General features: G+C 35.8%; 1 protein-coding gene across 2 annotated transcripts in view; it reads right to left on the bottom strand.

Annotated features, from left to right (window-relative positions):
* IMMP2L (inner mitochondrial membrane peptidase subunit 2) overlaps nucleotides 1-20,584 on the bottom strand; it is a 900,746-nt gene that overhangs the window by 180,317 nt on the left and 699,845 nt on the right. For both annotated transcript variants that reach the window (XM_082662558.1, XM_082662559.1), the window contains exon 6: nucleotides 18,265-18,367. In XM_082662558.1, coding sequence (XP_082518684.1) covers nucleotides 18,265-18,367 — 103 coding nt within the window. The remainder of the gene's footprint in view (nucleotides 1-18,264; nucleotides 18,368-20,584) is intronic.

Genomic DNA, 20,584 nt, shown 5'->3' with positions numbered 1-20,584 from the left:
CTTTATCATGGTGTATGATCCTTTCATTATGCTGCTGGATTCTGTTTGCTAGTATTTTGTTGAGGATTTTTGCATCTATGTTCATCAGTGATATTGGCCTGTAGATTTCTTTTTTTGTGACATCTTTGGTATTGGTATCAGGGTTATGGTGGCCTCACAGAATGAGTTTGGGAGTGTTCCTCCCTCTGCTATATTTTGGAAGAGTTTGAGAAGGATAGGTGTTAGCTCTTCTCTAAATGTTTGATAGAATTCACCTGTGAAGCCATCTGGTCCTGAGCTTTTGCTTGTTGGAAGATTTTTAATCACAGTTTCAGTTTCAGTGCTTGTGAGTGATCTGTTCATATTTTCTATTTCTTCCTGGTTCAGTCTTGGAAGGTTGTGCTTTTCTAAGAATTTGTCCATTTCTTCCAGGTTTTCCATTTTATTGGCATATAGTTGCTTGTCGTAATCTCTCATGATCCTTTGATTTCTGCTTGTCAGTTGTTACTTCTTTTTCATTTCTAATTCTGTTGATTTGAGTCTTCTCCCTTTTTTGCTTGATGACTCTGGCTAATGGTTTATTAATTTTGTTTATGTTCTCAAAGAACCAGCTTTCACTTTTATTGATATTTTCTATCATTTCCTTCATTTCTTTTTCATTTATTTCTGATCTGATATTTATGTTTTATTTCCTTCTTCTAAGTTTGGGGTTCTTTTTAATTCTTTCTCTAATTGCTTTAGGTGTACAGTTAGGTTGTTTATTTGAGACTTTTCTTGTTTCTTGAGGTAGGACTGTATTCCTATCAACTTCCGTCTTAGAAATGCTTTTGCTGCAGGTTTTGGATCATCATGTTTTGGGTCGTCGTGTTTTCATTGTCATATTTTTCTAGGTATTTTTTCATTTCCACTTTGATTTCTTCCATGATCTCTTGGTTATTTAGTAGTTTATTGTTTAGCCCCCATGTGTTTGTATTTTTTTTTTTTTTTTTTTTGTGGTACGCGAGCCTCTCACTGTTGTGGCCTCTCCCGTTGCAGAGCACAGGTTCCGGACGCGCGGGCCCAGAGGCCATGGCTTACGGGCCCAGCCGCTCCGTGGCGTGTGGGATCTTCCCGGACCGAGGCACGAACCCGTGTCCCCTGCATTGGCAGGCAGACTCTCAACCACTGCGCCACCAGGGAAGCCCGTGTTTGTATTTTTTACAGTTTTTTTTCCTGTAATTGATATCTAGCCTCATAACATTGTGGTCGGAAAAGATACTTGATAGCATTTCAATTTTCTTAAATTTACCAAGGCTTGATTTGTGACCCAAGATATGGTCTATCCTGGAGAATGTTCCATGAGCACTTGAGAAGAAAGTGTATTCTGTTGTTTTTGGATGGAATGTCATATAAATATCAATTAAGTCCATCTTGTTTAATGTGTCATTCAAAGCTTGTGTTTCCTTATTTATTTTCATTCTCGATGATCTGTCCACTGGTGAAAGTGGAGTGTTAAAGTCCCCTACTATGATTGTGTTACTGTCGATTTCCCCTTTTATGGCTGTTAGCATTTGCCTTATGTATTGAGGTGCTCCTATGTTGGTGCATAAATATTTACAATTGTTATATCTTCTTCTTGTATTGATGCCTTAATCATTATGTAGTGTCCTTCTTTGTCCCTTGTAATAGTCTTTATTTTAAAGTCTATTTTGTCTTATATGAGAATTGCTACTCCAGCTTTCTTTTGATTTCCATTTGTATGGAATATCTTTTTCCATCCCCTCAGTTTCAGTCTGTATGTGTCCCTAGGTCTGAAGTGGGTCTCTTGTAGACAGCATATATATGGGTCTTGTTTTTGTATCCATTCAGCCAGTCTATGTCTTTTGGTTGGAGCATTTAATCCATTTACATTTAAGGTAATTATCAATATGTATGTTCCTATTACCATTTTCTTAATTCTTTTGGGTTTGTTATTATAGGTCTTTTCCTTCTCTTGCATTTCCTGCCTGGAGAAGTTCCTTAAGCATTTGTTGTAAAGCTGGTTTGGTGGTGCTGAATTCTCTTAGCTTTTGCTTGTCTGTAAAAGTTTTAATTTCTCCATCAAATCTGAATGAGATCCTTGCTGGGTAGAGTAATCTTAGTTGTAGGTTTTTCCCTTTCATCACTTTATATATGTCCTGCCACTCCCTTCTGGCTTGCAGAGTTTCTTCTGAAAGATCAGCTATTAACCTTATGGGGATTCCCTTGTATGTTATTTGTTGTTTTTCCCTTGCTGCTTTTAATATTTTTTCTTTGTATTTAATTTTTGATAGCTTGATTAGTACGTGTCGTGGTGTGTTTCTCCTTGGAATTATCCTGTGTGGGACTCTCTGCACTCCCTGGACTTGATTAACTACTTCCTTTCCCATATTAGGGAACTTTTCAACTATAATCTCTTCAAATATTTTCTCAATTCCTTTCTTTTTCTCTTCTTCTTCTGGGACCCCTATAGTTCGAATTTTGGTGCATTTAATGTTGTCCCAGACATCTCTGAGACTTTTCTCAATTCTCTTCATTCTTTTTTCTTTATTCTGCTCTGCAGTAGTTATTTCCACTATTTTATCTTCCAGGTCACTTATCTATTCTTCTGCCTCAATTATTCTGCTATCGTTTCCCTCTAGAGAATTTTAAATTTCATTTATTGTGTTGTTCATCATTGTTTGTTTGAACTTTACTTCTTATAGGTCCTTGTTAAACGTTTCTTCTATTTTCTCCATTCTATTTCCAAGATTTTGGATCATCTTTACTATCATTACTCTGAATTCTTTTTCAGGTAGACTGCCTATTTCCTTTTCATTTCTTTGGTCTGGTGGGTTTTTACCTTGCTCCTTCATCTGCTGCATATTTCTCTGTCTTCTCATTTTGCTTAATTTACTGTGTTTGGGGTGTCCTGTTCACAGGCTGCAGTTCTGCAGTTCCCGTTGTTTTTGGTGTCTGCCCCCCGTGGGTGAGGTTGGTTCAATGGGCTGTGTAGGCTTCCTAGTGGAGGGGACTGCTGCCTGTGTTCTGGTGGATGAGGCTGGATCTTGTCTTTCTGGTAGGAAGGACCACATCCAGTGCTGTGTTTTGGGGTGTCTGTGACATTATGAGTTTAGGCAGTCTCTCTGCTAATGGATGGGGTTGTGTTCCTGTGTTGCTAGTTGTTTGACATAGGTTGCCCATCACTGGAGCTTGCTGGTCACTGAGTGGAGCTGGGTCTTAGTATTGCGATGGAGATCTTTGGGAGTTGGTGGCCCAATGTCCTGAACTCTGCTCTCTCACCTCAGAGGCTCAGGGCTGACAACCAGCTGGAGCACCATGACCCTGTCAGCCACATGGCTTCAGTCACTGCTCTGCAGCTTCAACTTCAATAAGTAATTTCCAATATTTTCCTTCAAATTCATCTTCTATAACATAAGAGGTATTATCTTATCTTGAGGGTCTTTTTATTTTTTTCCAGAAATGAAGAGGACACTTTACAAACTTAATCAACCCAGAGCAACTCGCTGTTCCACACGCCAGCAGGCAAGGCCTCGAGTTGGAACTGGAAGCCACTACCAGCCCTATCCTGAGTTTTTTATTGCTATTTTAAATATCAAGTTCTTTAAAAGTGTGTTTTCTGTTTGTTGATGAGGTCTAGGCCTGTTTGATCACTGTATGTGATTGCTCTTATACTAATAAACTTGCAGAACTGTCTTAGTAATTCTGCAGATGCTTCTTACATTTTCTTTTTTTATTATTAATTAATTTATTTATTTTTGGCTGCTTTGCGTTTTGGTTGCTGCACGCGGGCTTTCTGTAGTTGCGGCAAGCGGGTGCTACTCTTCGTTGCAGTGTGCGGGCTTCTCATTGCAGTGGATTCTCTTGTTGTGGATCACAGGCTTTAGATGCAGAGGCTTCAGTAGTTGTGGCAGGCAGGCTTAGTAGTTGTGCCTCATGGGTTATAGAGAGCAGGCTCAGTAGTTCTGACACACTGGCTTAGTTGCTGCACAGCATGTGGGATCTTCCCGGACCAAGGATCCAACCTGTGTCCCATGCATTGGCAGGCGGATTCTTAACCACTGCTCCACTAGGGAAGTCTGCTTCTTAGATTTTCTAATTAGACAATAACATACTTGACAAAAGAAAAAAAGAAACTCTGGAATTTTCCTTTCCTATTGCCACATCTCTTATTTCTTTCTTGCCTTAATGTGCACGGGCAATGACCTTTGGCACAATGTTGAACAGAAGTGGTAAGAGAACCTTCTTGTTTTGTCTGATTTAAAAGGGAAAGCTTCTAACATTTCTTCATTAAGTATGATAAGTGTTGTAGGCTGATGATATTGTTTTAAGAAGTGGAATGATGTGATCGGAATTCTTTTCAGAAAAATTCTTAGTGATAGGAGGATGAGTTGGAGCAGAAATACCTAGGAATCATGTTACAGGAATCAATGTTTTTCAGTGAAAAAGCCATGGGGCCTGTGATGCCCTATCAACAGAACACACCACATGGTTCTAATTCTGACCACTGAAATAAAGAACTGCATTTTCACTTGCTTGATTCACCAAGTTAGAAAAATTTTAACATAACACAAACCCACATGGGTCTTCCAATGGATAATATCTAAAACTGTGGTTACTGTGATTCATTACAGGCTCCATTACACAGAAAAAAGTCATCCAAGTCACTGACAATCAAACTGATCTTTTAATTCTCTTGCAAGTTTTCTTTTTCAGGAAAACAAAACAAAACAAAACCAATAAGATGCTGACACAAAGCAAAGTCATTTTTTGGATTACCCAAAAAAGCTTTAGGAAAATTAAAAATTTCTAAAGAAAGTCATCTCCCAGAAGCTCAGTCGAAATACGAAGTCATTTCCATAGTTTTGTGCTTGCATATTATGAGGAGTAGAGCCCAATTACTCAGTAAATATTTCATAAGTAAATATCTATTTAAATGAGGAAATTCAATCTCATACCTTGAATCACTGTATATTCAATAGCTCATTTTTTCTCCTTGTATTGTCTAGGCTAGGCAGTGGAAGATTTTCCTTCTCTTTTGGGCTTCTTATATCTTCCATTTTATTTTTCTATGTAGACATGTGATGTAGACACTGATTATGTCTTATAAATAATACAATAAGGATTTCAATCCCACTTAAAAAAATTTGAGAACTTATAAAATTGCTAAATTAATAATACTGAATATATTTCACTAAATCTTGTTTCCTGACCCACTGTCAGTAAATATAACATTTCTGGTGTAATGGACATGCTTAGTTCTAAACTAAATGGCCCAAAGGAACAGTATCTGCCATAGCAATGAAGTCTAATGACAATTCTGCTGACATCTCTCCTATCTGAAAATGAAATCATGCGGAAAATGATTTCTACACTAGCAGAATAATTAAGACAGAAACAAAATTTGATTTGGTAGAAATGGAAGCTTAGTTTGTCTCTCTGTTCTCTAGTTGATAGTATGTTTCCATGCTCTTTTTAAAAAATCTTATATAGTTTTTGATGTTCTAACTGTATTGTAATTAGAGCCAACCAATAGCGATGCTAAACCTTAGGTACTTTTGTGGTTTCTTGTTTCCTTTTCTTTTTTTCCTTTTCTTTGTTTTGAATATTGCTCCAGAGGTTGGGCTCTTTTCTGAGACTTAACTATCTTTGGATATACAGATATTTTAATTATTATGGCATTTCTTTCCATTGCCTTTGGCCTTTTTATGAAATGCATGCCTTTTTCTACACCAACCAAATAAGAATTATACCTGAGTAAAACATGTGGGGTTGCTAGGTTCTGGCGCTGTTTAAAGGAATTGTGAAAAACAATTGAAGGAAAACCCCAAGGTAAGGTTTTATGATTTTAGGAACCAAGGGACTTCTGTCACAAATATTTTTCTATAACTAGAGCTTGCTTTAGTTCCTAACAAAATTTTTAATGAACAAAAGCATGTACCACAAGGAAACAAGAAAATACAATCAATTAAAGTCCAAGTAACATGTTTTAGAGAAAGTGTGAACAGAACACTTTCCTTGGATCCTGTCAACATAGTCTAATGACCTTTTTCTTTATTTGAAAATGGCTAATTTTAAGTAAAAGTTATTCTAGCTGCTGAAGAGAATTTACACAAGGAAAATACTACAGTTCAACAATACATAAAATGAAATGTCAATTCATTCTCATATGTCCACAAAATTATTCTGCACTGTATAAACAGAGTGTTTTCAATGCAGCTGAAACATATTAACCACTCCAGGCATAAACCACTTCATTCACAAAACATGCAGAATCCAGAGTGTTTTATGCAATACAAGATTGCACCAAATATTTATTATTTTCACAATTTCAGAACACTGTTCTACCAAATCCTCCCAGAAGATTTCATAGGTTTTTCTTATGAGATTTCAGTACACAAATGTCTATTCCTCTAAGAGGCTCTGACTTACACCTCTACTTAAGACTGCTGTGTTGGTTCTGCCCTATTATTTGTCTGCCTCCTTGCAGGTAGGCCTTATATACCTCAGTCACTGTTGTATCTATTGACCATCTTATGATCTTCCTAGGCATCAGGGCATCTCTTGATGACAGTGGCCAAAGGACTGGGAATACTCACAGGCTTAGTGCACTCCTTATTATCCACAACTTGAATCTCTGTCTTTATACTCTCTGAAGCTTTTAAACATCTCCCCAAATTCCATTCCAACTCAACCCTTTGTCAGTTGGTCTCAAAAATGTCATAATTTCACTTCCCGTTCTCTTCCGTTCAGACTCCTTCTGTCTCCAAGAATCTTGTTTTGCTACCCTAGTTAATCTCATAGTGTATTTCTTTTTTACCAAAAATGTATAACATAGGGAGAAAATTCAAAACAGGCATGACTAATAAACCTCTTTGAAAGTTCACTTCCCACACATTACCTAATCTACCACCATCTTTGTAGTTAACACAATCCTCATCTCTCCTGATCCACTCCGCCCATTGGAATCCCGGCCAAAATCAATTTGGATAATTGGTAGATGCTCAAAATGTGTCCTGAAGACATAAATGAAAGGCCTGCATGATATGAACTCATAAAGCTTACTTCTGCTCTCCTTGACTTTTTCAGTACTTTTTTAAAAAGTAAAAAATGTTTTGAACCTCACTAAGTTCAAAAGGAATTCTATGGAATTTTAATCTTAATTTCAATGCTTTCTTATAGATTATCATTTTCAGATCATTAGCTCATTTAATTAACAAACAATATTTCTAATACTCATTTATTTGAAAACTATCATCTATTAGGCATATTTCCTTCAAGAAAACATTCTAGGGGTCTAGTATTTTATTTAATTAGGCATCTATGAAGTAAGAGATTAGGTTAGCTCTTTTCCAAATGATTTGGAACTAAAAAGAATTCATATTTAGTACAACTCCCAGTTTCCACTCTCAGATAGAGGCAGTATATCATGCATAGTTTCTGCACCAAATTGTTCAGTCCTGCTTCATGGTTCCTACACACAAATTGTTAACAAGGTGATACTAAGACCACAAACCTAAAAATCAAAATACTTTTATACAGTGTGGAAAGGTTATCTTCACCCTGAAATGTGGAAGCCAAAAGATTTTTTTTCCTTAATATACTTTGCTCAATAAAGTTAAAATAAATTATTTATTTTAGATACTAAAAACCTAGAATTTCTATTATGACATACATCAAATCTTTATACAGCAAGCAGTGAACATATTTCAGTGGTTTGTGACTTAAAACTAAATTAAAAGAATAGAAAAAAATTCAAAGATAGGAAATGTACAAGATAAATGGAAGCCATGGAAAAGGTCCATCTGTGTTTTCACCAAAAGGAATGGACATCTATGAGATCATTTCCAATATAAGTAATTAAATAAATATTTATAATAAATGGAAGAAAGAACTGCTGCCTGCACTTTTAATTTATGAAGAGTCTGCTAATCTGAAATATTTAAGAATCACTATTTGAAAATTCACAGCTATAGAAGATAGTGGAGTAGAAGGACATGAGCTCACTTCCTCTTGCAAGAACACCAGAATCACAACTAACTGCTGAACAATCATCAACAGGAAGACACTGGAACTCACCAAAAAACAGACCACACATCAAAAGACAAAGGAGAAGCCACAATGGGATGGTAGGAGGGGCAAAATCACAATAAAATCAAATCCTATAACTGCTGGGTGATTGACGCACAAACTAGAGAACAAATATACCACAGAACTCCACCCAGTGGAGTGAAGGTTCTGAGCCCCAAGTCAGACTTACCAACCTGGGGGTCTGGCAATGGGAGGAGGAATTCCCAGAAAATCAGACTTTGAAGGCTAGTGGAATTTGATTGAAGGCCTTTGACAGGACTGGGGGAAACAGAGACTCCAATCTTGGAGGGCACACACAAAGTAGTGTGTGCATCAGGACCCAGGGGAAGGAGCAGTGACCTCATAGGAGACTGAACCAGACCTAACTGCTAGTGTTGGAGGGTCTCCTGCAGACGTGGGGTGTGCCTGTGGCTCACCACAGGGACAAGGACACTGAGCAAAAGTTGTGGGAAGGACTCCTTGGTATGAGCCTTCCCAGAATCCACCATCAGCACCAAAAAAGAGCTGTAGCCTCCAGTGGTGGGTCACCTCATGCCAAAACAACACAGAGGGAACTCAGTCCCACCCATCAGCAGACAAGAGGATTAAAGTTTTACTGACCTTTACCCACCAGAGCAACACCCAGCTCTAACCACCACCAGTCCCTCCCATCAGGAAGCTTGCACAAGCCTCTTAGATAGCCTCATCCACCAAAGGGCAGACAGCAGAAGCAAGAAGAACTACAATTCTGCAGCCTGTGGAACAAAAACCACATTCACAGAAAGACAGACAAAATGAAAAGGCAGAGGACTATGTACCAGATGAAGGAACACGATAAAACCCCAGAAAAACAACGAAATGAAGTGGAGAAAGGCAACCTTCCAGAAAAAGAATTCAGAATAATGATAATGAAGATGATCCAGGACCTAAGAAAAACAATGGAGGCAAAGATCAAGAAGATTCAAGAAATATTTAACAGAGACAAAGAAGAATTAAAGAACAAACAAACAGAGATGAACAAACAATAACTGAAATGATAAATACACTAGAAGAAATCAACAGCAGAATAACTGAGGCAGAAGAATGGATAAGTGACCTGGAAGACAGAATGGTGGAATTCACTGCCACAGAACAATAAAGAAAAAAGAATGAAAAGAAATGAAGACAGTCTAAGAGACCTCTGGGACAACATTAAACAAAACAACATTCACATTATAGGGGTCTCAAAAGGAGAAGAGAGAGAGAAAAGACCCGAGAAAATATTTGAAGAGACTATAGTTGAAAACTTCCCTAACATGGGAAAGGAAATAGCCACCCAAGGCCAGGAAGCACACAGAGTCCCAGGCAGGATAAAGGTAAGGAGAAAGTTGCCAAGACACATAGTAATCAAACTGAAAAAAATTAAAGACAAAAATTATGGAAAGCAACAAGGGAAAAATGACAAATAACATACAAAGGAACTCTCATAAGGTTAACAGCTGATTCCTCAGAAGAAACTCTACAAGCCAGAAGGGAGTGGCAGGACATATTTAAAGTGAGGAAAGGGAAGAAGCTACAACCAAGATTACTCTACGCGGCAAGGATCCCATTCAGATTCGACAGAGAAATCAAAAGCTTTACAGACAAGCAAAAGCTAAGAGAATTCAGCACCACCAAACCAGCTCTACAACAAATGCTAAAGGAACTTCTTTAAGTGGGAAACACAAGAGAAGAAAAGGACCTACAAAAACAAACCCATAACAATGAAGAAAATGGTAATAGGAATATACATATCAATAATTACCTTAAATGTAAATGGGTTAAATGCTCCAACCAAAAGACACAGCCTCACTGAATGGATACAAAAACAAGACCCATATATATGCTGTCTACAAGAGACCCACTTCAGACCTAGGGACACCTACAGACTGAAAGTGAGGGGTAGGAAAAAGATATTCCATGCAAATGTAAATCAAAAGAAAGCTGGAGTAGCAATACTCATATCAGATAAAATGGACTTTAAAATAAAGAATGTTATAAGACACAAGGAAGGGCACTACATAATGATCAAGGGATCAATCCAAGGAGAAGATATAACAATTATAAATATATATGCACCGAACATAGGAGCACATCAATACATAAGGCAAATTCTAACAGCTATAAAAGAGGAAATCAGTGGTAACACAATAACAGTGGGGGACTCTAACACCTCACTTACACCAATGGGCAATCATCCAGAGAGAAAATTAGTCAGGAAATACAAGCTTTAAATGACACAACAGACCACATAGATTTAATTGATATTTATAGGATATTGCATCCAAAAACAGCAGATTACACTTTCTTCTCAAGTGCACATGGAACATTTTCTAGGATAGATCATATCTTGGGTCACAAATCAAACCCTGGTAAATTTAAGAAAACTGAAATCATATCAGGCATCTTATCCAACCACAACACTATGAGATTAGAAATATATTACAGGGGAAAGAAATGTAAAAAACACAAACACATGGAGGATAAACAACGTGTTACTAAATAACCAGGGGATCACTGAAGAAATCAAAGAGGATATCAAAAATTACCTAGAGACAAATGACAACAAAAACGCGATGATCCAAAACCTATAGGATGCAGCCAAAGCAGTTCTAAGACAGAAGTTTATAGCAATACAATCCTACCTCAAGAAACAAGAAAAATCTCAAATAAACAAACTAACTTTATACCTAAAGGAACTAGAGAAAGAATAACAAACAAAACCCAAAGTTAGTAGAAGGAAGGAAATCATAAAGATCAGAGCAGAAATAAATGAAATAGAAACAAAGAAAACAATAGCAAAGATCAAAACAACTAAAAGCTGGTTCTTTGAGAAAATAAATAAAATTGCTAAACCTTTAGCCAGACTCATCAAGAAGAAGAGGGAGAGGACTCAAATCAATAAAGTTAGAAATGAAAAAGGAGAGTTACAATGGACACTGCAGAAATACAAAGCATCCTAAGAGACTACTACAAGCAACTCTATGCCAATAAAATGAACAACCTGGAAGAAATGGACAAATTCTTAAAAAGGTATAAACTTGGAAGACTGAATCAGGAAGATACAAAATATGAACAGACCAATCATCAGTAAAGAAATTGAAACCATGCTAAAATCTTTCAACAAACAAAAGTCCAGGACCAGATGGCTTCACAGGTGAATTCTATCATTTAGAGAAGAGCTAACACCCATCCTTCTCAAGCTCTTCCAAAAAACTGCAGACAAAGGAACACTCCCAAACTCATTCTACAAGGCCAGCATCACCCTGATACCAAAACCAGACAAAGATAATATAAAAAGAGAAAATTGTAGATCAATAGCAGTGATGAATATAGATGCAAAAATCCACAACAAAATACTAGCAAACAGAATCCAACAGCACATTAAAAGGATTATACACCATGATCAAGTGGGATTTATCCCATGGATGCAAGGATTCTTCAATAGACACAAATCAATCAATGTGATACACCATATTAACAAATTGAAGGAAAAAACCATATGATCATCTCAATAGATGCAGAAGAAGCTGCTGACAAAATTCAACACCCATTTATGATAAAAACTCTCCAGAAAGTAGGCATAGAGGGAACCTACCTCAACATAATAAAGGCCACATACAACAAACCCACAGCAAACATCATTCTCAATGGTCAAAAACTGAAAGTATTTCCTCTAAGGTCAGGAAGCTAGACAAGGATGTACACTCTCGCCACTATTATTCAACACAGTTTTAGAAGTCGTAGCCATGGCAATCAGAGAAGAAAAAGAAATAAAATGAATACAAATTGGAAAAGAAGTAGAACTGTCACTGTTTGCAGATGACATGATACTATACATGGATAATCCTAAAGATGCCACCATAAAATTACTAGACCTAATCAATGAATCTGGTAAAGTTGCAGGATACAAAATTAATGCACAGAAATCTCTTGCATTCCTATATTCTAACAACAAAAGATCAGAAAGAGAAATTAAGGAAACAATCCCATTCACTATTACAACAAAAAGAATAAAATACCGAGGAATAAACCTACCTAAGGAAGTCAAAGACCTGTATACAGAAAACTATAAGACACTGATGAAAGAACTCAAAGATGACACAAACAGATGGAGAGATATACCCTGTTCTTGGATTGGAAGAATCAATATTGTGAAAATGACTATACTACCCAAAGCAATCTATAGATTCAATGCAATCCCTATCAAATTACCACTGGCAGTTTTTACAGAACTAGAACAAAAGTCTTAAATTTTGAATGGAGATACAAAAGACCCCGAATAGCCAAAGCAGTCTTGAGGGAAAAAAACGGAGCTGGAGGAATGAGACTCCCTGACTTCAGACTATACTACAAAGCTACAGTAATCAAGGCAATATGGTACTGGCACAAAACCAGAAATATATATCAATGGAACAGGATAGAAAGCCCAGAGATAAACCCATGCACCTATGGTCAACTAATCTATGACAAAGGAGGCAAGGATATACAATGGAGAAAAGACAGTCTCTTCAATAAGTGGTGCTGGGAAAACTGGACAGCTACATGTAAAAGAATGAAATTAAAACACTCCCTAATACCATACACAAAAATAAACTCAAAATGGATTAAACACCTAAATGTAAGAGCAGACACTATAAAACTCTTAGAGGAAAAGATAGGAAGAACACTCTTTGACATAAATCACAGCAAGATCTTTTTTGACCCATTTCTAGATGGAAATAAAAACCAAAAAGAAACAAATGGGATCTAATGAAACGTAAAAGCTTTTGCACAGCAAAAGAAACTATAAACAAGATGAAAAGACAACCCTCAGAATGGGAGAAAATATTTGTAAACAAATCAATGGACAAAGGGTTAATCTCCAAAATATATAAACAGCTCATGCAGCACAATATTAAAAAAACAAACAACCCAATCCAAAAATGGGCAGAAGACCTAAATAAACATCTCTCCAAAGAACACAGACAGATGGCCAAGAGGCATATGAAAAGCTGCTCAACATCCCTAATTACTAGAGAAATGCAAATCAAAACTACAATGAGGTATCACCTCACAGCAGTTAGTATGGGCATCATCAGAAAATCTACAAACAACAAATGCTGGAGAGGGTGTGGAGAAAAGGGAACCCTCTTGCACTGTTGGTGGGAATGTAAATTGATACAGCCACTATGGAGAACAGTATGGAGGTTCCTTAAAAACCTAAAAATAGAATTACCATATGACCCAGCAATTCTACTACTGGGCATATGCCCAGAGAAAACCATAATTCAAAAAGACACATGCACCCTAATGTTCTTTGCAGCACTATTTACAATAGCCAGGTCATGGAAACAACCTAAATGCCCACTGAAAGATGAATGGATACAGAAGATGTGGTACATATATACAATGGAATATTACTCAGCCATAAAGAGGAATGAAATTGGGTCATTTGTAGAGAGGTATATGAGCCTAGAGACTGTCATACAGAGTGAAGAAAGTCAGAAAGAGAAAAACAAATATCATATATTAACGCATATATGTGGAATCTAGAAAAATCGTACAGATGAACCTGTTTGTAAGGCAGCAATAGAGACACTGATATAGATAACAAACATATGGACACCAAGGGGGTGACAGTGTGGGGCGGTGGTGGGATGAATTGGGAGATTGGGATTGACATGTATACACTGATGTGTATAAAATAGATAACTAATAAGAACCTGCTGTATAAAAAAATAAAATTCATTAAAAAAAGAAAGAAAATTCACTGCTATGTTCACATATATAGAAATATAAAATTTGACTTTTATGTGATTTCCTTTTATAGCAAGCAGAAAATTCATCAATATTCATTGTAATCAGTTACTTTTGGGTGCTGGCAAAGAACATGGCCACAATAGAAATGTATTAATGTCATCTACGTGGAAGTAGGGATGGTAAAGGGAAAGGCTAATGTCTTTCATAGAGCAAAGGAATTACTAACAGAAGTTCCTTCTGAATTTTCTAAGCGATCATCAGATATCTTTAATACACAATCCAGTGACATCAAGTAGTAATATGCACTGAAAAACACTTCTAGACAACAATCTTAAAGGATACTAACAAAATATATTTCTCAAACTAGAAATCTGAGCTAAAGTCATACGTTAGTGAATCCATATTATGATGCGATAGGACATTTTCTATCATTGTGCAATGATGATATATTCAAGGTTTGGCACAGAGATCTTCCATGGAGACAAATTCATAAACTTAGAAGTCATTTACTTTACTCACCTTTAATCTTATTTTTTTGACCAATTTGTTTTCTTCTGATTATAAGGTAATAAAAATTTGTTGCAGACCTTTAAGAATATAGCGAAGTACAAAGGTATAAAAAAGAATTGACCATAATCATAACAACCGGCACAATTAACATAATACTGTGTATTCTCTTCTTTATTTTCATGTATTCACCTAAAACAATATCATGAACATGATGTTATTAAAATTCTTCACAAATATAGATTTTTAACAACTGCATAATAGTGCATCCTCTGGAGGAAACATACTTTAATTGTAGTCCTATTTTAGGTTGCTGAGGATGTTCATTAAAACTTTTCTAGTGCTTCCTTGGTGGCGCAGCGGTGAGAGTCTGCCTGTCAATGCAGGGGACACGGGTTCGTGGCCCGGTCAGGGAAGATCCCACATGCCGCGGAGTGGCTAGGCCCATGAGCCATGGCTGATGGGCCTGCGTGTCCGGAGCCTGTGCTCCGCAAGGGGAGAGGCCACAACAGTGAGAGGCCCGCGTACCGCAAAAAAACCCAAACTTTTCTATATACGTAATCAAAAGATTTTATATATATATATATATTTAAATATATTATTAAATTTTTAGTAAACATCCTCAGCAATGTAAAATAGGAGTACCTTAAATAAATTATATACTTATATATGTGTGTGTGTGTGTGTATATATATATATATATATATAATATATGCTCATTTTACTAAATAATCATTTAAGATGAATTCAGAGGAGAGGAAATTCATCCTTTTATACATGAGGAAATGTAGACCCATACAGTTATGTGACTGATGAGGTCCAAAACTAAGGTTATCTAATTTCCTGTTTTACTCTATCCACGTTCATAAAGGAGTCTACTAGTTTATTTCCATAATGTCATCCTCTACAAGTTAAAAGCACAGATGTTGGATCTCATTCTGTTGTGATGCATTCTATTACTATAACTTAACATTGGTATCTTTAAATTCATAATCCATTATTCATCTTTCACTCATAAAACTATTTAATTCCCTCTCCAGCCTACATATAGTGGCAATAAACCAAATCAGAAAAGCAAATTCAAATATTAAGAAATACATAGGAAATATTAAAACAAACTAGGAAAAAAAAAGTAAGACATTCTTTTCTCATTTTTCACTAGATTACAAGTAAAAATCTATTCAAATATGGAAAAAGCTCCATTGTGATTACCCATAGGCAACAATTTAAAATAAACTGAGGAGATGCTATGATACAGTATAATTATAATTCAAAGAGTTAAAGCATATTAAACAGATTTGGATACAATTCTGAAGTTATTTGGGAGAGATATGAAGGGCTGATTTTTAGATAGGATGTTTACTTTCTGGAAAAGTGCATTCCCTGCTTCCAAGGGGAGAAGTGAATCAACAATCCAGAAAGCCTGAAACTGAACTGACCTTCCACAGACAATCTCCAAATATATTGATGGATAAGCCAAAGAATCCAACTGAGAATTATTGGAAAAATGTAACAACTTTCAAGTGTATATGCAGTGTAAGATTCAAGATTATTCTGGTTTTTTTAGAATTGTAAAACTTGAGTTTTTATTTCTGGGAATTATAAAAATATTAAAATAATTTAATTATTCAGATAACCATTAATTAATAAAAAATAAGAAATCTCTATACTCAAACATCACAACTTAGCTTTAAATAAAAATTGTAGGTCTTTAATTCAATTTTTTCCCCTCTGTCCTTTTAAAACTTATTTGGGAGCATCATTATTAATTATTTTTCCTAGTCATAAATGTTATTGGAACATAAAACATGAGAGCTCACTGTAAGGGTAAAAATATATGTACTAAAACTCATCAAATACAGTAGGTTAGTATATGATGTGACAAATGTTTTCCTTCATCCTAGTACAGGTTCTTCATCTAATTTTGACAAGTAAAAACAATATGAATTAAGTGAATGGAAATTTATATTTAGTCCAACTTATGAACCAAAAGCCATTCTGCATCTATATATTTATATCCATTTTAAAAAAAAAGAAAACAACCACTAAATTTCAAAATGGTTTTGTGTCTCTGACTCATATTACTGGTTCAAGTTAAAATTAATGAGTAGATTTCTTTTAAAAACTTGATGTAAACCAATGGCATTAAAGTCCTGCACAGAATGTATTTGTCAGTGTTTTGCATATCATAGTTTCTTACTGTAATAAACACAATGAAATTGGCCTTCCCACATGGTTCTCACTTTTTATTTTTATTTTTTTAAGATATAAGTGACAGAGGATATTTCCATACGTGATATATTTTCAACTTTCATGTGTCTACTTACACTTCAGTGGTTCATAATACTATTATTAAGTACACAGCAGGAAAGACAGCCCAGAAAGAACTACACAATAGATATGATACTGAAGGTTATGTGCAATTCCCAATATTCTGGCTATCAACCTTATCATTTTTCTCTCCCAAATAAGAAAGCATCTGGAATACGAGTGACTGACAATTATACAATTATATAGATAAGATTGCACTAGCTTTATTTACTAATACAGAAAAAGCAAACCGATCTCAAACTTTAGTACTTTATTATTAGTAATTATTTACCCCACACCCCACAACTAATAACAAAACAACAACATTTTTAACACTTCATTTCAGAGTCACTACCCTACCAATTAAAACCCAAACTAAAGTTAACATTTTAATGTGGACTTGGACAATATGCTACATTTAATAGATTTAATCTTATTGATTAGAGAGAAATAAAACTGCTTTTAGGTGATTTATTTTCACTTTCAAGTTGCTACTAAGCTTCTTCATGACAGTCACTTCTATTATACTCTCTAAGTGATCTACAACATTTCCAATCTGTTCATTCCATCTTTGATATACCCTACAACGATTAAATTGTATTTTTATAATAAGTACTACTCAAAAGCAAGAAAGACCTTAGATGTTTTTCTTATCATCACTGCAGCTAGAAAAAAGAAGTAGGGGTCATCACCTAAAGTTCCCTTCCACTTACGCACAACACTTATCCAACCTCAAGTCTCTTGCTATACTTTTAGCCAAAAGTGAGTCAAGTGACTGCTTCTCCTGTGACAATAATAGTGGTCCCTCATGATAGGTGAAGGAAATTGTTTCATAGAGACCACCAACATTTAGTTTTAGACAAAAGGATGTGGATAACTTTTTTTGCAAACCTATCTAAAGGTGCTCAATGTTAACTTCTACATACATACAAGTATGGCTACATCTAGATGTAGGAAAATCTAATGGGTTGAAGATCCAAGTTTTTAAAGAGACATAGGTGACCAGAAATCAGGTGCAGTTTCCATTAACTAAAATATTCTTCACTTTATATAATGATTTGTTGCAGGGGTTCATAAATAGAGAATTTCTGTACGTATTCAAAAATGAAAAAAATTATAATATATGAATTTAGTCACATATTTTATGGAATGTAAACATGGTATAAGGAATGTGGGCATTTGTTATAAATTAAAAGCTGAAAAATGTTAGTTACCAATATGATTTCTATTATACATGAGTTTTTAACTAATTACTTAGAAAATTGATGTCTATAGGTCTTTTACACATTATTTCTGTTAAACACTAACTAAAAACATAAAGTACAAAGCATTTATGTGAGGAAAAAAACAACCGTTGCCACTGGGATCAGGTAGTCAGCTGAAAGCATCTTTTGGCACTTTATTGAGTTGTCGAAGTTCTTTTCTAGATTTACACACACACACACACACACACACACACACATACACACACCCATTGACAACTTACATTATCTATATGATATTTAAAAGGAAATTTTCAAATATAAACTGTTCCACTATAAAATTCACGACTACTCTTGGCTGGGCTACCTGAGCAACCTGTGTGGCATACTTTTGTTCCTACATTTGAAATCCAATCATAGCAGTAATAAGAAGACTTACCGGTCCAAACGAATTACTGTCAAAACTGTGTCCATGATGATCACCTTCAACCCAGATGTGACCACGGGGGACTTTGACATAGCGGTTTTTGTGTCCCATAGTTCTAGAAATAAACAGCATAACCATTGAGAAAAGATCAGAAAAGACAGAGATCAAACAGTTAAGCATACAAATTCAGGAAAGGTAAAAATACTACTGTAAAGATGCAACAGATTATTATAGGTTACATGTAAGGCTACTCTTGAATTTTCTTTTAAATAAGATGTGGTTAAGACCCTGTAAACCTATCCACAGTATTTTTTTTCATGTTTCTGTAGGTAGGAATTTTGTGCTTAAACAAGATGCACTAGTACCAGATAATGGTTTGCTACTTAACTTAATTCATAATATCCTATGTTTTTATAAAACTCAATAAGCCCCAACAAAATGCAGATCTATTTTATTTCTGACATCTGCTTTTACCTCAATGGTCAACTTGGCCAGCTGCAATCTTCATTTTTTTAGTCAAATAAACTTCTCAAACCAACTGAGAGAATTTTCATAACCTCTTAATACTTTAAAATTCAGAATATATAAGAAAAAAAAACCCCTAGATGATCTCTTGTCAAATATAAGCTATCAAAGCCAACTGAAAATTTTTGATTAGCACCATTCAATTTCATAAATAATTCTTTTTTTAAAAATTTTTGGCTGCGTTGGGTCTTCGTTGCTGTGTGAGGGTGTTCTCTAGCTGCAGTGAGCGGGGGCTACTCTTTGTTGTGCTACGTTGGCTTCTCATTGTGGTGGCTTCTCTTGTTGCAGAACATGGGCTCTAGGTGCGCAGGGCTCAGTAGTCGTGGCTCGTGGGCTCTAAAGCGCAGGCTCAGTAGTTGTGGCGCACAGGTTTAGTGGTTCCATGGCATGTGGGATCTTCCTGGACCAGGGATCGAACCCATATCCCTGCATTGGCAGGCATATTCTTAACCACTGCGCCACCAGGGAAATCCCATAAATCATTCTTGAAAATGAGAAACTTTTCAACAATTTTGAAGACAATATTTAGAGAGCAATGATCGACGATATACATTTAGTGGAACATTCTGTCTTCTTAAGGCTGACAAGGAAACCAAGTAAGGAAAGGCTCTCTCATACTGTGTTGGTGGCAATGTAAAATGATACAACTTTTTTCCTATTTTGCCATTGGGGGCCCATTTTTGTCAAATTTATTAATAAACTAAAATGTATGTGCCTTTTGACCTAGTTATTTTACTGATAGAAATCCATTCCAAAGAAATAATCAGAAATATGGACAAATATTTATTACCAGAGATGTTCAACACAGGCCTTTTGTAACAACAACAAAAATCTTTCTAAATAATCAACAAGAGATTGGTTACATAAATTATAATATAACTAATTAAATAAATGGGATGGAATTAGATTAAATATTATTCCAAGTCTATAATAATAAATTCTTTTCAGGGAAGAGACTATTTTTTTCTTCTTTCATTCCCCAAAGCATTCCAGACAATGTCTAGCTTAAAGAAGCTTCTCAATAAATAATATTTGAATCAATAAATGTCACCCCCAAGTCTATAGACTTAACCCCAGAGACTGAGCTTTATACACTGTTCTTTGAGGTGGAGTCCCAATCAGACCATTTCTGTTAGTAAGTTGTATATATGCAGAAGAATACATAAAAAAGGAAAACTGTACATAAGTCGGTGCTATAGAAATTGAAACTATTCACTGTCTAGAATGGTTTTTAATTTTCAAGATAATTTCAGCGTTGAATTGCTTTGCTTTAGATCACTAAATCATTCATGCAAGGTGTTGTGACCATTAGAAGCCCACAGTAAGTAAATGACTGCTGTTTATTTTTAATTACTACTGGGAAGAAGAGTTGCAGCTTTTTAAAGAAAAGCAGAGGGCTTCCCTGGTGGCGCAGTGGTTGAGAGTCCACCTGCCGATGCAGGGGACACGGGTTCGTGCCCCAGTCCGGGAAGATCCCACATGCCCCGGCTGGGCCCATGAGCCATGGCCGCTGAGCCTGCACGTCCGGAGCCTGTGCTCCGCAACGGGAGAGGCCACAACGGTGAGAGGCCCGCATACCGCAAAAAGAAAAAAAAAAAAAAGAAATGCAGAAACAAGTTGAATACATCATACTGTCATATAAATGTTCCTCAATTAAAATCAATTAGTTGTTGACATCACTAGTTATTTTATCATGAGATTCCTTCTAAGAACTAATATCCCACATCAAGTATTAATGATGGGGAGAAGACCCTTTTACTTAATTGTTGGCAAGGCACATTCTCCTAATAAGTCCAAGTATTTGTTT

Source organism: Grampus griseus (assembly GCF_964374135.1).
Source record: "Grampus griseus genome assembly, chromosome: 9".
Lineage (NCBI taxonomy): Eukaryota > Metazoa > Chordata > Mammalia > Artiodactyla > Delphinidae > Grampus > Grampus griseus.
This window is presented reverse-complemented; position numbering and strand designations above follow the sequence as displayed.